The 24,604-nt window shown below is 39.1% G+C and overlaps 1 protein-coding gene across 1 annotated transcript in view; it reads right to left on the bottom strand.

Annotated features, from left to right (window-relative positions):
- LOC108966614 overlaps positions 1-21,540 on the bottom strand; it is a 37,534-nt gene extending 15,994 nt beyond the window's left edge. Inside the window, exons 1-8 of the mRNA XM_018929608.1 lie at positions 19,207-21,540; positions 7,756-8,103; positions 6,829-7,343; positions 6,673-6,769; positions 1,848-1,935; positions 1,160-1,388; positions 718-1,043; positions 398-644 (exon numbers count right to left, since the gene is read on the bottom strand). Coding sequence (XP_018785153.1) covers positions 398-644; positions 718-1,043; positions 1,160-1,388; positions 1,848-1,935; positions 6,673-6,769; positions 6,829-7,343; positions 7,756-8,103; positions 19,207-21,540 — 4,184 coding nt within the window. The remainder of the gene's footprint in view (positions 1-397; positions 645-717; positions 1,044-1,159; positions 1,389-1,847; positions 1,936-6,672; positions 6,770-6,828; positions 7,344-7,755; positions 8,104-19,206) is intronic.
- Between the last annotated feature and the right edge of the window lie 3,064 nt (positions 21,541-24,604).

Below are 24,604 nucleotides of genomic sequence, written 5' to 3'. Positions count from 1 at the left end.
ACCTAAAAGTATGCAACAAGTTGAGTGCTTTATAGAACTGCACAGTTTTTAATGGCGAATTCAAGCAGTTGGCGTGCAAACGCTTAAAGGGCGTTGCTTCCCTGAACTTCGTTATTCAAAAGTTTTGCAATTATCTTGCAGAAATCTGCAAAAACAACAAAAACATACCATGCATACAAACAAAGTTAGTGTTACACTCACAGCGGGATTGCACGGCGCATTGGAGTCGAGCAGAGTATGTAGCTTATATATGTATGTATGTAATGCATATGTATGGCCAGCGACTACACATACACACACATACAAATTTATGCTATTTCGCACACTAGCACATATGTTTGTGTTATTTTCGCGAAATTTCTGGTTTTTTCTCGCTTAAACTCTTCATATAACTCACCTTTGCATCACAAACTTTTCCACGTTCACGAAACGGCGTCCGTTTGCTGCTGTTGCCAGTACATGTTGTTGTTGTTTTTGTTGCTGTTGATTTGCCTGTGGCGTAGGCGTGCCGCCGCCATTGTCTATAGCTGTGTAAATCGTGTAGGTGCCGTCCAATTCTGTATGCGCGTTGTTCTTGTTGTTGTTCGGTGTTAGGTTGTTGTTGTTATGCTCCTTTGGAGAATTTTCGGCAGAACGGAAATTATCTATTTTTGTAAAGGAAAGTACAGCATTAACAACTGTCTGTTAGGCATTTAAAAAAAAAAACAAAAGCAGAACCTGGAGCATAAACGCCGCCGCCGCCAACGCGCACCGCCGGCACCGCGCGCGTGCCCACCACAACTGGCTGCGCCAGCGTCGATTGCTGCGCGTGCCGCTGATGCTGTTGCTGGGATCTCTTGCGTAGCTGTTGTTGTTGTTGGTGGTGTTTTTGTTGTTGTTGCTGTTGTTGTGCGTTTATATGGTTAATTTTCGGATACGTTGAACTCATATTGATTTGCTGCTGTTGCAGTTGCGCATAAGCGCCCATGCCGCCCATGTACGTGGGTGGCTTGTGGACGCGCTTGTACGAGTTGTTCACATCCATGCGCTCCATGGCTGGGAACCTGCATGTGCAGTGGGCGTGTTTGCATGCCAGTGAGATGTACATAAATGTAAATAAAGWTAAAGCGCATTGGTTTTGTGAAAGTTTGCGGATTGCTGCAAATTTAATGCAAATTACCGTGAGTTCACCGTTTGCCGYGTGAAACGGCCGCTAATGCCYGTGCAGCTGTCGTTGATCGCTGCATTACCRACACCCACATCGCCAACACCGTTAGACTTGCAACCAGTGCCACTGCCACCGCCACCGCTGCTGCTGGTGTAGTTGCTATCGGAGCTTCTGCCTTCCATGGAGGAGTCCGAGCAGGATTTGGCCACCAGACGTCGGCTCATGTAGTTGCTGTAATCGGCTGCAAAGCGGGACATTTTTACCACAAAAACCAAATAAATTCTATGTATATATGCCTAATGCTCAGCATAAATACAATAYGAMATAACTGTACAAGTCAAGCAAACCATAAACAAATGCACAGTTATGTATGGCGGCRCCTGACATTTACGAGCGCGCATAAATATTTATGCGGGCGTTGTTAGGTCAACGTCATGATAAACAACCCACCCGGTGGGGTGGTGCCAGCATAAAACGTGTCGCGAAAGGTTGTGTGTTGGTAATGAAAACCGAAATATCGATAAACCGCTGATAATATGCATACAGAAAGCCATTGATAGCAATGAATAAAAGCTATTAGGCGCCAATATGTAGGTCATTGCCTGAGAATTTTGCCCGCCACATTTGTTTCACTATGCAAATGTCACGAAGAATGCTTGCACAAGATACGCAGTGACATGAATCTGTGTAGRCYACTCACCATTTGCGGTTTTCTTTGTGGTTTGGCCATATTGCACTGGCAAATTGCTGCCGAGTATGTGYTGGAAATTGTGCGAATGCAGGTCGTTCTGAAATAGAAAAATAATTAGTAGTAAGTTCAAATATTTATACAATAAACAAGGCATATTATGTTTGTCATGAAGCTTGTAATACCTAGAAGACCCTATACAGTTTATGTATACGGATATAAATGATTAGCATGAGAAACTGTGCCATGTTCGGCTACCAATTTATATGCGAACTAGCCCCTCAGTTCTTGAAATCTGAAACTGAAATTTTGCACAGCTACTTTTCTCTCAAAGGAGCTGCTTTTTTGTTGTAATTAACATTATCGGACCACTATAGCATATAGCTGCCATACAAACTGAGCGATCGAAATTAAGTCCTTGTATAGAAAAGTTTTTTATTTAACAAGATATATTCATAAAATTCAACACGAATTATTGTCTGAAGTAATGGTACAATATCCGAAGACATTGTTCAGATCGGACCACTGTATCACATAGCTGTCATACAAATTGAACGATCGAAATTAAGTACTTGTATGGAAAACTGTTTTATTTGACGAGATATCTTCGCGAAATTTGGCATGTATTATTTCCTAAGACAATAATGTAATTACCGAAGAAATTTTTCAGATCGGACTACTATAGCATATAGCTGTCATATAAACTCATCCATTAAAAACGTATCCTTCTTTGGAAAACTTTTTTATTTGACAACATATCTTCATGAAATTTGCCATGGATTTTCAAGTCAAGCAACGGTACAATATTCGAACAAATTTTTCAAATCGGACTAATATAGCATATAGCTGTCATATAAACTCATCCATTAAAAACATATCCTTGTATGAAAAACTTTTTTATTTGGCAAGGTATCTTCACGAAATGCGGCATAAAATATTGCCCAAAGCAACAATGTAATATCCAAAGAAATTGTTTAAATCGGAASACTATGGCATATAGCTGTCATACAAACTGAYYAATCAAAATCAAGTTCTTGTAARCACTCTTTTGTATTTGTAAAGGCAAGCAGCAAAGTCAACATGTTCTCTTGTTTTTATGTTCAATAATTTTTATATCCATTGCTAAGTATGAATAAATTTTGATGACTTCATTGATCAACCTTTAGTATGAGGTSTATTAATTTCCAGTATTAAATTTCATAGAATCAACAACAAAGCAGCTGTGCATTTTTCCTGTCCACCGTTGCTTTTGTTAGTATACAGCTAACGTTCTTAATATCATCACTCACTCACCCATGCCTTAAAATTARCTGGCACCAAATTGAACATCGGAAAGGCTTGATAAATATCGACCATTTTTCGTCTGCTATACTTGGGATCAATTAGAAATGGCAAAACCATTTATTGCAATAAATTTTAGTTGTTATTAACAGAATTTAAAGTCTTTCACTAAACCGGCACACCAATACGGCAAAACAAAAGCAACACTTAATTGTTATTATTGTAAAGTTTAGTCGCGCGTTTCCGTGCGAATTCGCTGCAAACCTTAGACAACAAAAGCCGAACAGCAACTGTCTGTCTGCAGGCGCGTCCCAGTCAACGGCATATAAACAAACTCTGTCCCGCATACATGCACACAAACATATGTGCGCGCAGCAATGTGGTTATATATAGGAAGTACATAAGCTTTTGGTAAATTGGCACGTCAGTTGTCTATCAGCTGCTTTTCCAAATAGACATTCAGACACATATTAAAAAATTTAAACGGCTGTGTGGGTATTTAGCTCCATTGTGGGTGGGTGTGTGAGCGGGTAGGGGGGTTTACAACTTTGTTAACAGCATTAATCAGTTGTTGTGATAGTTTACAGTCACCTTATGTGTGTTTCTAAATGTTCCTATGCTTAAATTTGCTGCTTGGCTTTTAATATATATATGTATGTAAGAGTTTGGTAGTAGTTGTGTTCCTGAGCCGAAAAGAGCTAGTTGTGTACCACTTTGAAACTAGTAACAACTTACTTTCTAACTATTCAGATGACCAGCTTTTTTCACTTGTTGATATTTTTCACATGATGATGATATGCGATATATATTTTGCCTGACTTTCGGTCAGCTCCAAATAGGTAAAAGGCAAATCAAGTGTAATTGAAAGGTTATGTTAAGATGTGGATCTCAAAAATATTTTTTTTTATTGAATATATGCGATGTACATATTTTTAAGAATGTTATCCGACAATTTGAAGTTGATCCGATGAGAAGTTTCGGATATATGAGCGCTTTTTTAAAACTTCCCAAAACTTTACTTCAGAGTCTGCAAAGTTTCTCGAAGCGGCTAAATCGATTGGCGAAAATTCCTTCTTAAACTTCTTAGATACATTTTTCTGGTAACTATTKTAGGAATAAGATTTTTGATATATTTTTAAGCCACTCTGAATCGATTTAATTAAGCCATATCCGTCTGTCTKTATATAMGCGAACTAGTCCATCMGTTTTTGAGATCTCAATCTRAAATTTTGCACACATTCTTTTTTCCCTAAGAAGCTACTCATTTGTCGAAATTACCGCTATCGGATCTTTATAGCTTAAAGCCTGTCTCTTATACACATCTAGATGTGTATAAGAGAGCTGTCATACAAAGTGATCGATCAAAATCCAGTCCTTGTGTGGAAAAATTTTACATTTAACGAGATATCTTCATGAAATTTGGTATAAGTTAGTGTTTAAAGAAACGCTACGATATCTGMAGAAATTTTCCAAATCGGATCATTATATTATATAGCTGCCATGCAAACTAATCGTTTTAAGTCCAGTTCCTCTATGGAAAACCTTTTCGTTTGACGAGATATCTTCACGAAATTTGACATGAGATATTGCCTAAGGCAACGATGTAATGTCCGAAGAAATTGTCCAGTTCGGACTACTATAGCATATAGCTGTCATACAAACTGGGCGATCAAAATCAAGTTCTTTAAGGCACCTTTTGTATTGTAAGGGATATAATGTCTTCAGTGCAAACGAAGTTAAGGATTTTTCTTGCCTTCTTCATTTATTATCAAATTGTAAGTGGTTATAACCCCTTTAGAACTGAACCCAATTGAGTTTGAACAAACACATACAAGGCACTTTTGTATGTTCCCGATAAAATCCCAGAACTAAACCTGAATAAACTGCTTTGGTTGCTTAGTTTTATTAGTTTGTTAAAGCCTTATACTTTCGTTGAATATTTAAAATTGTTCTCTATATCTAAAATTGTTCTCTATTTTTTCGGACTAGTTATCTACACTTTTCGGTCTAGTTATCTATACTTTTCAGACTAGTTGGCGAGTAGTGAGAAAGTATTGATTGTAAATTAGWAGGATTCCTTGCTGGGTTGTTTGGAATTGTTGTGGTTGTGCGTGATTAGGTGTGCCGCGCCTTATCTCTTGTATTTTTGAGAGTTATGGCTAATTTAATTTTCCAAGAATTTCACACCCTCACACCCTCACACATTTTACATATTTATTGTTCTAGTTAATCGAATAAATGGCAAATATAAATATTTGATTGAGCGAATAAAATTAATTATATTTCAAACTGCGAATTTGAAGACTTTAAGGCACGATTATATTGGAAAATCCAAGAAAAACTTGAAAATTATGAACCATAGCCATAAATAATTTATTCAGGATTATTTTTCACTTTTTTCATATAAACATAAGCGTAAATTTATTTAAAAAAAAAAAAAACTGAAAATATGAAGAATGTTTATTTTTTATAGAACCAAAAGTGATGTCGTTATATTTTCCTGGGTCGGAAGACAATAAAACCGCACATTGGTTTCAGGATAAGAAATGTGTTTATATATTTCCAAGGCTTTCCCACTTTTCAAGGAAATGTTTCGCAATAGAAAGTACAGCAGTTCTTGATTCTCCACGATTATGCTTTTAAAACATTATAAAATATAATTTTCAAATCTCAAATTCACTTGCTAATCCACCCTAATGTACTTATGTGACATGCCTGTCACTCTTTCAATTAAATCGATATTATAATTTATAATTCATACCAAATCACTTTCGCTATCAGGTCCACTGTCCATTTGTCAGCTGGACGGAGACATTTTTAAAGTGAAGAATTACACACACACACATATATAGTGCTAAATTAATAATTCTTAGGTTAAGCTAATACTAGTTGACCCGCCACACAACAACTAGATAACTCAAATATAGACATGTGGAAGTTGCTACATTATTTAAAATTTATGTAGTTCATACGAAACACTGAAAATTACCATGTGCGTGTATGTATGCATATATAATATATAGAATACTATATATATGTTACATATGAAGCATTTGTGCTATAAAATAAATGGAAGCAATTTTTGAATGAGGTGAGTCTACGTAGCAGTGCCAATTGGGACAGCTTGACTATGGTCAAGTCACGAAAAGCGCAATGAATGAGACATGTCCATAACGGATAATAATTGTTTTAGCACAATTCTAGTGTTCAATTGACCTGCTTTGGCGAAAACTAGACTAATTGCATGGGTTATTAAACCGATTAGCAGAACATTAATCGAATATTCGCTTGCCATTTATATTTGTACCCCTTTCCATATGTATACTAAACATAACGGGTGATCTGAGTAGAGGAATACTAAAATACCGACTAATTAGTTACCAGTCGAAATGATCGAACGAGTCATCGAAAATTGGACTCAACAGATGATCTYTCTGTGTTTTTTTTTCTAAGTAGGATCTAAAATGGATTACCCTTCATAAAATATAAGTATTTCGATATAAAATGTGCAGAAAATCCTCAAAACCACAACTGCGTTAAAAAAGTTTGTACTTACATTGTTGCTGACCGAGGAGTCTCGRAAATTGCCATAAACATCGGGAGGCGATTGAAATGCATGTCTACGCTTACCATCACCATCGCTCATACGAAAGCTGCGTTGAAAAGAATTGTATTTAATAGAAAAAGTTGAAAATAACATCACTGAACTCACCTGCCACACGGCGTGCCCATGGCAATACCATCCACATCCGAAATACAGTGTGTTGGCAAACAGCGAAAGCTGCGTCGCGAACCTCGGCGCTTTAAGGAASCCGGCGATACAGAGCCGACACCCGCTACAATCCACTCAATATCAGCACCCATTTGACCGTGTGCCGCGTCCGCTGCCTCCGCCGAATGTGGCGAGGGTACACGTAGCGCATATTGCACCTGTCCGTCGGCACCGATGATGGGCATTTGCTTGCGCGAGAGCCGCGTACGTAGAGCCGAAAGCAACGCTGGACCGTCATCCCGTTCGGCGGCTATGTCCTGCACCACATCCAGCACTGCCCGTCCGCTGGTTATTTGTCCCAAAATGGCCAGCACATCYAGTGCAGCTTGWCGTACGCGTCGCTTGCGATTCAAGGCAGCATAGGTGGCCTGCGTGACGCAGGTTTTCGTGTCGAAGCAGGTGCTGGGAAAGGTCGTAAGTGCGTACATGACCATTTGTARCGCGTGTTCGCGGAACTATGTGCAGCGTGAAGGGGGAAAAAAAGTGGTAATGAATATGTGTGTTGCAATTACAAGAGCCAACAATACGGCGCAGCGGTCAGTAATTAAATAATTGAGAAATTGCACAACAAAGTAAAACAAAACGTATGGAAATATGAAATAAATGGTGGTGTTTAAAAAGAAGAACGGAAGTTCAGCAATTCTTGCCAATGCAAAGTGACCACAATCGCATCAATCGCAAACAATGAGCACAGCACCGACAACTTGCCAGCAACTGGGCCAGTTGAACTTGTTAAYATATGCAGGCATTTCATAATTTYTCAAAGTACTGCTGCGGTCAGCAGACGACCGACCGACGGACACGTYGGTCAGCAGGCAGGTTTGCACTTGTTTCCTTTGTGGCTTGCTTGTTGCTTGTTGCACTTACCCTTGAGCTCTTTGCATGTAAAAATTCTTGCGACAGCAATTTGAGTACAATCGACGCCGCCGGCAAGCGATGCATCAACGCTTTGCATACGCGATTCGCGCCAGCGCCACCCTGGCGACATAGGCCGGTCATTATTTGTGTTGTGCGTTCCTCCAAGTTGTCCAATGGCAAACGTGTTATGAGATTGATTAGTAGCTGCTTCTTGGCTTCCGCCACATCGGGATTACGTTCGGAGGAGAGCAACGTGCGCAGTAAACTATCCAAACATGGCAGTACCTGTGCCAATGTATCGGAGCTGCGTAGCGCTTCTTCGAGYTGTGCAACGCCCTGCAAGCGATGATGCCAGTTCTAAAAGTATAAAGAGACGAAGAGAAGTAGTAGTCAAACAGAAGAGCAAATAATGCRTCATATAGTATATGCAGAACCAGCAGGCTTTTCGAGTGTATTTTGCTTTGCATCAATTATTGAGCTTGAGGGAATAATATTTTTGGAAAGCAGAGCAAGCTAAACCCTCAGAAAAGCCTGTAGTGTGGTTGCTTTCTGAAGGTTTCTGATCAGTTAGGAAGTAAGAGATTTGTTGCTAGAATTATTCCAATTGACTAGTGACTGTGTGGGAGTCTTCTGTTAGAGATCGAATATAGGGTTTGTCCGGAAAGTAATAGGACTGATTTTCTTCCGCCGCGACTTTATTTCGGTGGGTGYGTTCTAGCCAACGAACGAGTGGCTGGTCAATTGTCTCCGAGAGAGTCAGGACAAAAATGTTCGCGTGTTTCTGTGAGTGCAGTGTTCGTTAGAGCAGAGTTACGCGATTGAATACTGTTAACTTCGATAAATTTGCGACAGAGCCGTTTGATATGATCAAGCAAGCTTACCCAGATGTTGCTTTAGCAAGATGTGGTGTGTTTCGGTTGCACCAGCCCTTTTTGGAGGATCCGGTAGAGGTCGCTAATGAAGACCGTGCTGGGAGACCTGCGACATCGATAAACACCGACAATGTGACACGTGTGCGCAAAGTTTAGAACTAAGACCATCGTCCATCATGAATTTGTTTCTCCTGGACAAACTGCCAACGCTAAGTTTTACGTGGAAGCCCTCAAGAAACTCAAGCGAATGGTCAACCGGGTCCGRTAAGATATCGCAGCCGATTGGAAGTTGCAACACGATAACGCCCCTTTCTTGTGAAGAGATACCTAATCAAGGTCGGCATCTCAACGCTTCCACAATCGCCCTATAGCCCAGATGTGCCCCCCCGAACTTTTTTGTTTCCTTGCCTGAAAAGACCGATGAAAGGGAAGCATTTTGAGACGACAGAGGAAATCTAAGCAGCTTGCGCCTCGGCTGTCAAAACTATTCCGGAGAATGTCTTCCGTGACGCCCTCAGTGCTTAAAAATCGGTCCGGCAGCACGGCATCGACGCAGAAAGAGTCTATTTTGAAAGTTTTTAAAGAATTGTAACGATTGGTTAAATAAAATTGTTTAAATCGACTCAGTCCTATTACTTTCCGGACAAGGCCTGTATAATCTAGAAATGGTATCGTTTCGAGCTTAAACTAAGTAGTTGTATTTAGTCAAATTGCTTATCCCTAGGTCAAATCTATGTAGAAGAAGGGAAGCTTTAGAACATGGGATCATTTGAGCCATCAGTTGTTGTTGTTGTAGCAACAGAAAATATTCCTGAAGTAATATGGAGAAATTTGACTCTCCTTAACAGAACAAAAATCTGGATCGAATCGGTTAGGTAGATCCAACCATCTTCAGAACGGCCAATGTCTTTAACAGTGCTGCTTCTATGAGTGAATTTTAACAATTTTGATTTGCTTCTCAGGGTTTCTGCTGATAAACTTGAAGCCTGCGACATTTTTTCTGGCTATCATTCAATATTCATTAAAATCTTTTCATTCTTTCCGACATTTCCATCATTTGAGTTTGAGATTATATTTTGTTCTTMCTCAAATTTACTTTTTATCAACAAACAGACCCTTAAGCATTACTGTATAGTAATTGTTAGATAAGTGAATTTCAGCAGACAACAAAGCACTTAGGTTAAAGTGAAAGACATTGTTTTTTAAGCTCATGGCTAATTGAAAATAGCCTTGATCACGCGAAGCGCCCATAATCGCCTCTCCAATCAACGAAATGTTGTCATTGCAAGACAGTTAAGGTTGAAAAGCAAAACGTGAGGGAAATTGGCGGAAACCACACCAAGAGCCACTGTGCTTTGATCGAAACAGTTATGCGCAGTTTCAGCAATTTGCGTGCATTTTTCTTTTCTCTTTACGTTTTCTCACTTCTCCTCTAAAGTCGTGCTAAGACAAGGCAACTTGATTTGAAATCGAAAATAAAAATGTTGAGAAGATTTTTTATTCTTTCAAATATTATGAAATTTTTAAATTTATGTAAGGACTTGATGATTAAATATTAATAAAATTTTTTTTTTCTATGAAAAATGTATTTATGGAAAAAAATTTGATATTGCATTGCTTTAATAATTGCTATAGCTCGCTTCGGCATTAAGTGGCGATTGTAATTAAATCAATTATATTATTATTATTATTATTTTCTTCCCAATATTTGCATTTTGCTGCCATTGAACTCTACAATTGCTTAAGTACTGACACGTTCTTTTTGTCATGTGCCTCGCCTTACTCATATATTTATACATATTTGTTTGCTGACAAGAACTCAACCACGGTGTGTGTGTGTCACTTACGTCCATTCTCTACCATTAAGACTTGCGACTGTCTTTAATCGATATCTTATGGTATTGTGTCGAAAGTCAACACTACACTGGGCCTTTACGCGTATATGTGTTGGTGCTTCCCCTTTTTGTTACTTTAGGTACTCGTGGATGTGTTTGTGTAAATTTCTCACCATCGACTATCTTCTGTTGGTTGAGCTGTAATGTGGTTGTGGTGGTGGCTTTTACGCCTTACTATAAAAATCTTCAAGGTTAATGGGTATTGTTGTGAATTTTTAGCTCCTTTGCGCGTTGGAAATTTCTTTCAATTAGTTAATTATTTAAAAATTTTGGTTTAAGCGCATGAGACATGTTAGGTTTGAAATTATTTGCTAGCTAAAGTTAATAAAGCGGTCTTTGCTTTTTAGATACGCTAGAAGCTCAATGGACTCATATTATCCAGATATTCCTATTTCCATGTTTATTCATTCTTTGAGAAGTTTTGTAAGAAATCTTTTCTTTCTAAAGCCATAAGCGTAACCCGACCACATGTATATTTATAACGCGGGGTTCATATTAAGTACTAAAAAGCTATATTGCGAAAAACAAATCGGGTATCATATTATATATGTATGCCGATCTCTATAGTAATCAAGCCTACCAGACATTTCAGCAGAAGAGTATGGAAAAAGAAAATAATATCGTCCCATCATTCCAAGCGACGGCATTACAAAAAGGCTGAACTTTACAACAAAGTTTAAAGTTACCCTCAGCAGTAAGACTAACTGCAATGGTGCCACGCTTGACCTACTACTACTGAGGGACAATATAATTCAGCGACTTGAAAATGTCGACAGTCATGGGTGCAGGTATTGCAAAACCCCCAACTTTCCATACCCATAGAGGGTTTTCGCACATATCTCAAGCAGATGTTTGTTTTTTTACATATTTCAAGCTTTCCTATAAGCCAGTGTGTAGAAATTAATCTCCAACGCAACTCTCGCAATCAGTATATTGTCATATTCTACGATAGTTAAGTGGCGTTTGAAGCTATCATATCATACTAAGGTCAAATTGTTATTAGTGAAGTAGTGCATTGAATGGCTGAAAATTCTATCAGTTTACAACCATGAACACCTGAACTGAGTTCCGGGACTAGTCGGCGCTACGGTTTTTACGATGAAGGAATCAAAAGGAGCTGCTCTACGTGGAGGAGAGAGTGTTTAGAGAAGGTATTGTCATCACGCAACMGATATGCGCCAGCCATGCAAAGTTTCTAATGGGAGGTTACAACCTAAAAAGTTTGARAACATGATAAACCTCCCAAAGACGAATTCCATCTATTAATTTTATTCGACACTGCGTAGGCAAGCTCATGAGGCACTTGTCCAAAATAGACATGGCCTTTTGTACATAGAGCCGATTTTGTTTCATGGAACCCGGAAACTCCAGAGCACCTGATTCGACATTGTAAGGCGCAAGCTTTATATGGATCACATCACCTTCATATTGCCCAAAAAGTTCCTGGAATTTAGAGGATCGCGTACGAATAAATAAGGGTCCGCCTTAAAGATTCTTAATGGGTTAATGGATTAATTTAACGGCGTCAAATTACAACTCCGAGGTGCTAAATTAAGATCAGAAGGAAGACAATATGAAGTCGAGGTGAAACTCAATTAACTTGGGCTAGGTTAGGTAAATAGGCTTATTTTCGTGAAGCGATGAAGAAAAGTGTTCGGACTGCTAGAGAAGCTTGTCCATTGTGATGCCCAGAACTTCTTATTATGAATCAAAAGTACTGTCAGATAACGAAAAACGYCTACAGTCTACCACGAATAACAAGTTAGGTCATCTAAATTATTTAGCCTTACTGCTTGGGTGCTAAAGAGACAGTTTCCAATTAAGATTCTTATTTTTGTGGCGTAATGAGCCTTGTCAGAAGTTAATAGTTCAAGAAGACTTTTTTCCATTCTGGGCCAGAWGGCTTTCRTGACCGCACAAGTGCTACTTGCMGATCWATGCTTGCTGAGCTCGCGCGAAGCYTACGAAAGCAAGGGAATCCTCTCTCGTTCCCATACTGATAGAATTYGGGTTTGGGTGCCTTTTATACAACTCATAGTCTCTACAATTTCCGAAAATTCAGCTTTGGTCAGGCACCCAAACAAGTTTAATATGGTAAATAAGCTATTCCTTGACTGTATTGTTAGTGAAGTCATGTACTCCTTCACAAGCATTTAACTCACCGTCAGCAAACTCAAGACCTATGTAGCAGCTCTGCTATTGGAGTGGATGCATACCTGCTTGAAAAAAGCCGCAATTCGGAAAAGTGCATCTGTTGCTACCTAGATGACTGGCATTTCTACTTGAAAGTCATTAAAGTGGTCTGGCAGTCTGAGCCAAGAGTTGACTGAGAGTTCCCGATAGAAGACCCTCCTTCTCTCACTTTCGGCAAGAAATTAAGTAATGGCGACGGTTCCGCTATAGACGTATTCTCTTTTATTTTCCAATATCATGTGATGCAAAAACAAAATGAGACCGGCATTGGCACTAAGACTTTGTAATTAATAAACAGTTATTACTGTGCCGGTTTACATTACTAATATCCCTACTCTATCCATATTCAATTGATATATGTTATAACAGCTGGAATTTAGGGCATATATTATATTAATATGAACGGATGCATCTCTCCCTGCGAGTGTATGAATTTTTTCAATTTTATTTATTATAGTATATTCAGCTTTTCGAACCGCAACTAACAGGAGTACTCGTATTCACATGTTTCCGTGACATTAACCCCGATTCATAGGCAAAGGCTCTATCGTTTTCCACTTCATCGTGGCAATTCACAGCACTAACAGTACTTCAGTAGCAGAGCGATTATTCATGCAATTTTATTTAGTAGCAATAGCAAATGACTTTTGCTAAATACATAATGCGAGAGAGAGAGAGGGAGTGTGTGTGAGAGAGCGCACGCAGCTAAGATTAGCATGAGTAAACACCAGCCGTTCATGCTTTATAAGCATATGTGTGTGTATGTATGCAATGGTTGGTGGCTACTGCGTTGGCGACAAATAGCAATTGAGGTCAGCTGTTTTATTGCCGGCAATGCTTTGCTTTGAATAACCGGAAGTGCTATTATGAGCGCATGGATATCTTTGAACGGATGCATGTCGGCGTAGCTACGTGGGAGTGCGTGCGCGTACCTATGTGTGTGTGTATGTGGTAAATTGCTGAGATTTGTATTTTACTGGCGTTTGTGTGTCGATGTGAAACGGAAGCGTGTTAATTGCATGCATTTTTCACTAATAACCTCAAATTGCGTATACGCCAAGTAGTACGCTGTGCGACGTTCGCTTATTGCAGCACAAAAATAAAATGGCGGAAACATGCATATATGCAGATTACTTTTATTTTTCAAAATGACAACAACAACAACAATGCTACTACAACAATTTTTATGAATTTTCATGAAAATTCTTGCATAAAATTTTGCGGCTGCAAGTAATATTCACGGAATTTAGCGCCCACATCTGTTAAACCACGTACATGCCAGTAAAGAAACAAACGAGCCGGCGTATATATGAGTACAAAAGATTAAGAAACGGCTTGCAAATAGTTTAATGTTTCTCCTTCTTGCGCGTCTGTCAGCTATTTAAACGCACGCGATGGTTAAAGAGTAGCAAGTGACCAACTGGACGAAAGCTCAGAAACCACTTCACACATACACATACATTTATATACATACTCACTTACATATATCTACATTTAGCTACCAATGGCATATTGGTGAAGAGAAATGCCGGCATTACAGCCGCAAAACAATACTGGATTCGGGTCACTGAGCAGAGCAAAAGAAATCAAGAGTAATACAATGGCAAGAAAAAAGTATGAAATAATAATAAAACACTTACTAAATTGTCGACTGCATGCTAACACAAACACATACATACATAAATATGTATAAACATCTGGCAACACAAGGCGCTCAACGCGTGTGCTGAAAGAGGAAGGAAGTGGCGGTAAGGGTCGTCGCGTTGACGCTAAATGTCGGACAGGATATGACATCGTTGATACAAAATGAACACACGCACACATATACAATGCAAAGTGGAAGCAAGCGGTCAGCTCGCATAAAATTATGAAAAGAAACCCATAATGTGGCATTTAAGTTGGTGCCAAATCCCACTAAGCGCTGCGCGGCGGCATGAGTAATACGAAAACGCCGGGAAACACCGGCATGAGTGCATGAGTCCCTTCATATTTTTATTTGGGAAGTCGGCGAAAATGTTGCAGGGACACGTCTTACTCGTCTTATTCACTCGGTTATTATAATGTAGTTTTGTATTATTTTGTATTTTCTTGATTATTTTATGGATGCGATGGTGACATGCAGCGGCGATTTACTTGGTGTCGGTGCGTTTATAATGTGCTGGAAACTGGGTTAAAAATTATTTATGACTTTTTCTGCACTGACTGGAAGTGACTATAAGAAAATGTCAGGAGAGAAAGCGGCTTAAGTGTTGGTAACTTTATGAAATTCAAATATTATTAAAGAGTGAGAGCCGATTTAAGCTGTGAAATACAAAATCTTGACTACTTTATGGCAAGAATTATTTGAAAGCCAAAAAACATAAGATTTTTCAAAATTTATTAATTTCATTTAACATATGCCAAAGTTCGTGAAGATCCGCTTTTGCTTTTTTTTATGGTCGTTAAAATCGTCTACCTGTGTCCGCTATTCGTCAAATTGTTAAACATTTCGAGCGCTCATTTTCATTTTTTACAATCATCGTCGTCAGTTTGTTGATTTTTCCTTCGAACAACTTGAACATGACAACGATTTTTTTTAAGAAAATCTCCGTGACACCGTTGTTGTTAATGGAGTGTGATATACTAGAACGATTATCACCAACTTTTTATAACCGCATTTGGAAGAAATGGATCGTGACCACATCTGGTTTCAACAAGACGGGGCTACGTGCTACACAGCACATGAAACAAATGAATTATTGCGAGTAAAGTTTCGAGATTCGATTATTTCAAAAAAATTGTGATATTGAATGGTCTGCAAGAAGTTGTAATTTAATAACATTAAACTGCTTTTTGTGAGGTTATTTGAAGTCGCTGGTCTTTAGAGATAAAACAGATTCTCTTCATGCTTTGCTTGGGTCGTCATCTGAGGCTATTCTTTTTCTTTTATTGGTTGGATTTTTGGTACATGGCAGGTACCAAACTAAGCACACAACCCTGGGAAGGGGACTTCTCACCTTAGCTCGCCTTCAAACGAATGTTTTTTGGCTATCCAGAGGATACTTGGCTGATCGGAGGTCGTGAGCTGCTTGAGACAAATATTCAAGGTTTCGAAGTCAATTCTCATGACATGCGTCTAGATTTAATGGATAAAGTACTCGAAAATTGAGTTCATCGAATTCTTGGTCGTGGTCGTGGAGGTAATTTGAATGATGTTTGTGTGATCAAAAAAAATTTTTTTTCTGTAATTCTCTGAAGGAAATGAAATGGACAAAATTCACCTTTCAATTTGATCACATCAGTATTCAGATCTTAATTGTATTCATTAAATACAAAAATAAAAAAAAACATTTGAAATCACTTAAAATCAGTGAGTTATTATAAAACCCTGTATTTATTCACTCTAATGAAAAGTACAGGAGCGGAATATGTTAACTTTAAAGTCTATTTTAGTGTAAATTTCCATTTAATTATAGAACAAAACTGCCGCAGTTATGCTTCTTCAATGAAATATCGAACTGGTTTTACTATTTCGCTTATCAGCTGTTCGCATCTAATATTAATTTAATGCTTGCCGTTAGGATAACTAAAAATACGAACACTTAATGCAAGCACACAAACACAATTACATATTTCCTCATAGTTATTATGTGCACACATGTATTTATATCCTAGTGACCCAGTTCAGCGATGGATAAAAAGAACAACTTTGTACGTGTGATTTACATACAAACATATATACATACATACATACATAAATTCATAAATGCATACATATATACATATAGTATATATTTTCATTTTTCCATTTCTAGCTGTACTTTATTTGCTAAGATGTATGCGCTTAGTTGTTAATTTATATTGCTTACTCGGCTCTGGTCTGTATTTAAAACGCTTCAACTCACATACACATGTGGATTTATGTGATTTTTAGTTACTTGTGTATGTGTGCTTATGCAAATACTCGTAGCCATAAGTGTGTGTAGTTGCAATACATGGTTGTTTCTGTGTGCGTGTGCACATACCAGATTATATTGTTGTGTGTGTGTGTATGGCTGTGCTTGTGCACCTCACTGCGGAATTATTATTACTGGTCATGCATTTGTAAAATTACTGTTGTGTAAATTGCACAATTCTTCCTGCTGCAACTTGTACATGTTGCATATTTTTCGGCGCTCAAAGTGTACCACTAGGAAATCGAAGCGCAATCACAGGACATTTTAAAATATAAGCCTTTTCGTAGTTTATGGTATGTAATGTCGTTAAAAATTAATAATTTTGTAGGATTTTTTATTTGAATAAGAAAAAAAGTTTAATTTGTATGGCTGCTATGAAAAGTTTTAGTAAATACATTTTTTTCGCTAAATTCTTTTTTTTTTTTTTTTTTTTTTTTTTTTTTTTTTTTTTTTAATTTTTTTTTTTTTTTTTTTTTTTGTTGGCTTATTGTGTACCTTCAAGGTATAGGTATAGCGACTTTTCGATACCATTTGTGTTGTACGATTTGTCCTTTGCTTCAATTTGACGAAAAATTTCTTCCCAGCGAGCATTCTTTTAAGGTTTGAGAACAGAAAATAGTCGCTGTTGACCAGATTTGGCGAATTCGAGGGATGCGAAAGCAATTCTAAGCCGAATTTATGGATTTCTGTGGCATACAGTCCATTGTCTTGGCCAAAGAGCATTTTCTATTTCTTCAAATGCTGCCGTTTTCGGCAATTTCGTCCTTCAAAGTAATGCCATGTAATAGTCTTGTTTCAAGGTGGTCAATAAAAATTATTCCAAGCGCATTCCGAAGTTCAAGCCAGCCGACTGTTGCCTTGGCTCATCCATTGGCACATATCGATACAAAAACTCGGGCTTCTTATGCTTGAACATTTCCAAACACTGCCAAAAAATCAACTCGTCGTTGTTCTTAGTCAAAAGTGAGTTTTCGCGGCACCTACTTTGCATGGAGCTTTCTCATTCCTAAATATTCGTGATTGCTATGATGTACATGCTCAGCTGATATGTGTAGAGAGCCCGTTGTCTCTATCAACTTCACTTTATGGTCATCTAAAGTTATTTTTTGGACTTTGTTGATGTTTTCGTCGGTAATAACACCCTTTGGGCGTCCACTACTTTCTCGTCTTCGGTGCTCATTTCACCACGTCTAAACTAAGCATACAAATCTTTGCTGGTTTATTTTTCTAGAGCAGTGTCCGGGAACTAATTATCAAGCCAACTGAATTTTTTTCTCTCAAAAAGTAATCTCTTATCATTCTATTAGCGCCATCTATGTGTCAGGCCGAGAACTTTTCAATTGACCTGTTACATACGGAGCTTTACAATTGGCTATCTAGCTACAACCAGTCTGAGGTAAGATGTGAACTATTAAATCAGTCACTATTGGATCTTGAGAAGTTTCAAGATGATCTGACGTTTTCGAGCCAAATTTTTTTCATCGATGAAGACCATTTCTGGCCCAATGGGTATGCTAGCAAGCAAAATTGTCGCATTTGGGACGAAAAGCAAACTGAATAGATTCAGAGCTGTCATTTCATTAAAAAAAAAACACGTTTTGGTGTGGTCTATTAGGCGGTGGAATCCTCGATCCATATTTCTTCAAAAATGATGCCGTGAGAACGTAAGCGTCAATTGTGACCGTTATCGCGCCGTCGTAACCGACTATTTGACGCCTGAAATTGAAGCTCGAGATATCGGTGATACCGGTGTGATATTACCCGTTTGACTTTACCTGTGGGGATATGTAAAGTCTAAGGTCTATGCGGACAATATCGCTTCGATACAGGCCTTGAAGGAAAACATCACGCGTGTCATTCGCCGGTTACCAGTCGAAATACTCGAACGAGTCATCAAAATTGGGTTCAACGGATGAACGATCGGAGACGTAGCCGGTCAATATTTGAAAGAGACAATCTTAAAAACACAAATGCCAAAGAATATTCTGAACAAATAATGAACAGCCCCCATTGAATTTGAAGTTTCTATATTTTTTCTTTTAAATCATAGGGAACATCAAAATGGATCACCCTTTATTTTTTATATAACTCAAAAAATGTGCTGAAAAACTGTAAAATTGTAAATATTAGTCTAATAATTTCCTACTGGCCTCCTCACGAGCGCTGCGAGCGAATGCGTGCAGTTGCAATACTGCAGAGTTCTGGCATATGCTTACGATATTGTAAGTGTATGAGTGTTTCGCAACTTTATAGTGAAAGTGGCGGCCGATGCAAAAACTTTGCTATAACTTTGTGCCGCAGACAAATCTATGAACTACAGCGCAGTGGATTTGGGTTCATATTTCACATGCAATTCAAGCGTTTTTTATTTTAGTAATTTTTCTACACAACAACAACCACAACTTGACGTCAAGTGTGAAATATCGATTGCATTGCAAACGTGTAACCTTCAGCTGCAGACAAAATGTATAAATATGCCGTTATGTGCGCTTTTTATTGCCTACATTATGCATTATTAAGCGTCAGTAATCATATGTGTCATATAGCGGCGTCACTTTCACTTACCCCTGAACGCAGATCCAATAATGTGTCATAATCGACAATGTCCAACTCCTCCCATGTCTTTGGCGGCAGCGGCGAAGGTGTCTGTGCACGTGGCGCTGCTGTTGACTTAGCCAACGAATTGGCGGACAGCTCATTACTTTCCGCATTCGGCGCTGTGGTCTTTATTGACTCCGCGCGTCGTGCGCTGCGTGCACGCACTGGCGACGGATCACGTTGCAAGTTGTGCATCACCTCGATGGGTTTGTGTGGCGTCTTGGGGCTAATAATGCTGTCCACGGGACTAATGCTGAGGTGCTTGAATGGCGAATGCGGCGATAAGGTCGCGCTGCCGAACGAGTCTTGTCGTTTTGGTGGTGACTGTGAGTTTGTTGTGGTCCTTGAGGTTGAAGTGCTCACGTTGCTCGCGGCGGACGTGGCAGCGCCATCTGCTGTGTTGTTTGGCGTTTGGGAACGCCGTGGAGATGCCGCTGTTCGCGGACGCGTTGCTGGTGAGGGCGCTGCTGGCGGCAGCGGTTTGGTATTATCGTTGGTGATTTCGACACTGAGCGCCATGGTCTTGTAGCCCTCCTCCGGTACTGGACTACTCGCGGCGGAGGTGGACGGTGTGCTAATGATTGTTATCTCAGTTGTTGTTGTAGTTGTTTTTATGGTGCGTTGCACAGTTTCACTACTGTCACTACTACCACCTCCACCAGCGTCAATGACATTCTGTGTGCCGGACTTTGTGGCGAAAAGTGTGTGTGTTTGCTGCTCAGCAGCGTTGCTATTGTTGTTTGTGTTATTGGAGTTGTTGGCATCGCTGTCTGGTGTGCGCATCTTAACCACTTCTCCACCGAATGTGACGCGCTTCGGCGTGCGTGACGGTGTCGAGGGCGTTACTACTGTATAGTACTCGGGATTGTCGCGCTGGTGCGCCGCTTGCACCAAACCATTCGCATCTTCTTCCATGTCCAACTCGGAATCGCTGAGCAAACGTACCACTGCGCTTATGTCATGCGTTGAGTCGTGCGTTGCACTCGGCAAACGGCCACACACAACTTCATCTTCCAAACTATTTGGATAGGTGTCTAGAGATTTGCGTGGACTCGAGTCTGTATCGACTTCTGTATCGAAGTCGTCGTCCTTCGCCTCCAGTATGCGCATCGTCAATGTGTCATCATTGATTTTTATCTCAGTCTCCATTATAACTTTACCTTTTGCGGCTTCCTCGAGCATTTGCTCTTCGTCCGATGAGCGCCAGCTGCTGCTTGCGGACTGCTTGGAAAGCAGATGCCATGTACCGCCTGTGCTGTTGGCGTAAACTTGGTTAATGTGTCCACTACCATGCCTATGCGCACCATTCGACATTTTTGTTTCCACGCCATAGACATTACATAACAAATTGAACTCTCTATATGCGCTCTTCGTCATATACTCTCGAAACTCCGGCTCACCAACTAATTCTCGTAATTTCGATAGCACTTTCAATGTGATCTCCTGATGCGTCACCTGGCCCATTTTCTGCACCAACATCTCTACAGCCGTCCGTAGTATGTAGTGCCGCTTGCCGGTGTGCAGCGTCGATTGAACCAGCGCCGGTAAGGATAGCATAACACCGCATGTTAAGCGTCCACCAAACGGTTCATTTGTGATCTTTTGGTTCAGCCCGATATCGAGTATCTGCAGCAATATCGTTTCGGGCATCGCCGTTTCGGCGAGATATACGCGCAGGCAGTCGAGTGCGCCTTTCCTCACGGTAGGCGCCTGATGCCCCAAATTTTCCACCAAGCGCGGTATCAGCGGATCCATATACGTGTCGGCATCCGCGCGCATTACCACCAATACATCGACGAAGACGCGCAAGGCATGCTGACGCACCTGCCACTCGGGATCTCGTAGACGTTCGAGAAATTCGCCAAAAATTTGAATGGGATAAACATTGTCGGGCAGTGTACGCGTACGCAATATGTGTTCCCACAAGGGTGTCAGTTGTACTGTGGCTGGTACAGTGGTGGCGGCACGATGCAGTGTGCTGGCGGAACCACCATGCTTGGCTGCGCCAGTTGCAACTGCGGATGCGGTCGAAGAACCATATTTGCGTGGTCCACTTCGCCGTTGTTGCAGCTCGTAGTCGCTACTGCTGGTTGTGCCACTACCATTACTGAGTGTGCCATTGCCATTGCTGTTGTTGTTGTGCTGCTTACCGCGTGCTGTTGCGCCGCCTGAGGCACCTACGTTGTCGCGTTCATGGTTGTTGCCGTTTGCGTTGACTTCGTCCTCATCATCGTACTCGTATGCGGTGTTGCTGCCGCTGCCACTGTTGTCCATACGCGCGAACATGCGTCGAAAGAACATACTATTTTCACAGTTAGATTCGAGTAGACTTAATAAATAATAATGTATTTCCAAAAACCGCGTCTTCTTTTAAATCAGTTTGGATTATCAGTATCACCGGCTAAGAAGTTTGTTTAGTTTTTTTTATTTTACTGCATTTAAAAGCTTTCTTCTTCAACACTTTATTTTCTTCGCGACTTTATCAAGGGCCACTATTTAATCGACTTTGGTCAGCGCCACTTTAATTATGCTTCGTCACGCTCTTTTGCATCCGGCCTGCTCAGCCCTTAGTGCTCAATAAATGCACTGACCACTAACGCCCACTTACTCACCCACACCATTTTTATTTTAGTTCTTTTTCATAATTCTCAATATTCACTTAATTGCATTTGTTGTGGCTTGTGGCTGGTTTTGTTCACTGCGCCTTACTATTTTCGAATAATTTAACCGTACTCGTCCGCTCACAACTCGTGACTGCGCTTTCGGGTGCTACGCAATTGACTTTTGTACTCTCACAACGGTGGTTAGTGTTGCTTCTGATGAATGGTGAGTCCTGAGTGACCGTTAAGTATTGAATTGGACATGCCGGACATCAGCTGACAGTGCTGCCATCTTGGTGGTGAAAAAGGACGAAATCGTAAACGTAAAAGATATGCCGTACACAATATATTACGGGTTTTTAATGGGTTACGTGGGTTACCTAGAGCAAAAAACAAGGTTTTTCCAATAATTACTGTTTGTTCATACAAAAATTAAATATTTTATTCAAACTTTTTTCTATTATAAAGACACATACCTTAAAAAGATTTTATTACATTTTTAAATTAAAATATTCAAGACTGGGCCATTACGACGTGATTCCCAGCAGTCCCTCGGAAAACAGCTGCCTCTGCTTTTTGGAGAACACGAGCTTAGAGTAACCTATGCATGGGTTACCTCGAGCAAAAACGACCTTTTTCAAAACTTTTTTCTTGTATAAAAAATTAAATATTTTTGTTTAGAATTTTTACTTTTACAAACAGTTACTATTGACAAAAAATCTTAAGTCTTTTGCAAAAAAATGTTTTAAAACCGACCACTTGGAGCTTGGACTAAGGTGAAAATACAGACATTAATACAAAAAAATTCAAATTTCACTACAATTTTATGTGCAAATAGTTGTAATAGAAAAAAATCCTTCCTTCAGGTTTTAAAGAATTGTATCTAAAAAACCTGCGTAAAATTTTATGAAGATTTTTTGAGCATTTTTTGGGGAGAAATCTATCCAACCAACTTCAAAATGACAGCTTCGAGAAAATCGTGTTTAAAGACGCCGCAAGTTCTTAAGGCTGTATCTCCGAAACTACTACTCAGAAAAACATGAAAACTCAAAACCATATTCTTGAGTAGTTGTAGAATTTAATAAGGCAATAAAAAAAAATCGATTTTTTGAAATCTGTAAACCTATGTAACCCTTTAAAATGTTAAGTGACTATTTAGCTGACCTCGTGAGCGCAACTTTTCAAGACTGAATATCCAAAACTATTACTCGTATAATATCGTATCAATTTTTCTATGATCTCACAAAGAGGTTAGTAGTTGTGGAATTCATTTTCACAAAACTGCTCGCGAAACAGTTCTGGAACCTGGATCAGCTAACAGATGGCATTATCAGTAAGGCAATTCAGCCGGAACCAAAATACCCTCCAAGCTCCAAATCGGAGCTAAATATTGTTTAATATGTTAACAACAGAAAATTAGTTCCAAAGTCCGATCCCAACTATAAAATGACAGTTACAAATGTCTCCAAAAAATCTCAATACAAAGGAAATCACCACATTAGTATGCATATAGTTAGTATTTACAGAAAACTAACCATAAACTATCCCTCTTTAATCCATAGTTACCAGATATTTGGGCACATGCGCAGTTTAACATTTTTTGTTTACATTCTTTCTTTCAAAGATTCCGCGGTCTCAGTTGCCGCTAAGAAACTAAGAAACACGCATTGTTTACAAACTGAAATGCCTCAGACAAAAAAATGAAAATATTAGATAAAGTTTAGGTGAATAAATTAGTAAAAACAAAATTTAATTCAAATTTCAACTTTCTGTTTTTGAAATAAAAATTAATTAAAATTAACACATGCATTCCTTTTTCATTTTTTGTGTGCATAAATATTTATATACATACTTATAGGTGTTCCCATAAACCCCAAACGCAACAGCGATGATTTGGAGTAATAGCCGAGCTGAGAAAGTGCCGTATACCAAATCTATTGTTTGAATTTAATATGCCTTTCACTCCAAACTCCAAATTTTGCAGCTCCAATTCTTTTATATTGACCAACAATATCGTGACCCTAGTCGAATTTAGCTTAATTATTATCGTTCGCTTTGCCGGCCATACTTATCGGCTGTGTTAAAGTATGTCAACTAAATATTTTAGGGTAATTTAGCCATTGAATTGTTACAAGTTGAATTATAATTGTTGCAAACGTAAACTAAAAGCACAGCAAACTGTCACGTCAGGGAAAATAGTGCATACATATTTATAGTATAGACATGGATATGCTACAAGTACTGGAAAAGTTGAAACGGTGTTTGAACTATATTTTTGTAGTTTTGTCGTACAAAATGGTCTTCTGCTTCAAGTGACTTATTTTCGGTTGTGATATGATTTTTTAAATAATATTTTTATGGCAAAATGGGATATCAACTGATTATATCTATTCATTTCCAATTAAAAATCAAAGCCTGAAAAATTAAGCGCAGAGCATGTAAGGTTTTGTAGCTAGTCGATAGACTTTCTATATATTTATATGGTTCTAAAATACCAAAATAGTTAATGACAATAGAAAACTATGTTGTTTTGTTATTAATTCTGGCTTCACTCCTAAATGTAGGCAATAGTTCACATTCTACCAATCATACAAAAGTTCGGTAGGTAGAAAATATATCATTCGGCTAATTGCTTGACTTTGCTGTGCGCCTGCTAGCTGGAGGGAGTTTTGTGAAATTGAATGTATGTGGTAAACACAGACATACATACTTCCAAAAAAAATTTTATTTATACCCTGGACAGGAGTACTCTCTATAAGGAAACG

This window comes from Bactrocera latifrons, unplaced genomic scaffold (assembly GCF_001853355.1).
Source record: "Bactrocera latifrons isolate USDA-ARS-PBARC rearing strain unplaced genomic scaffold, ASM185335v1 scaffold_167, whole genome shotgun sequence".
NCBI lineage: Eukaryota > Metazoa > Arthropoda > Insecta > Diptera > Tephritidae > Bactrocera > Bactrocera latifrons.
Note: the sequence above shows the minus strand (reverse complement) of the source record. Positions and strands in the feature narration are given on the sequence as shown.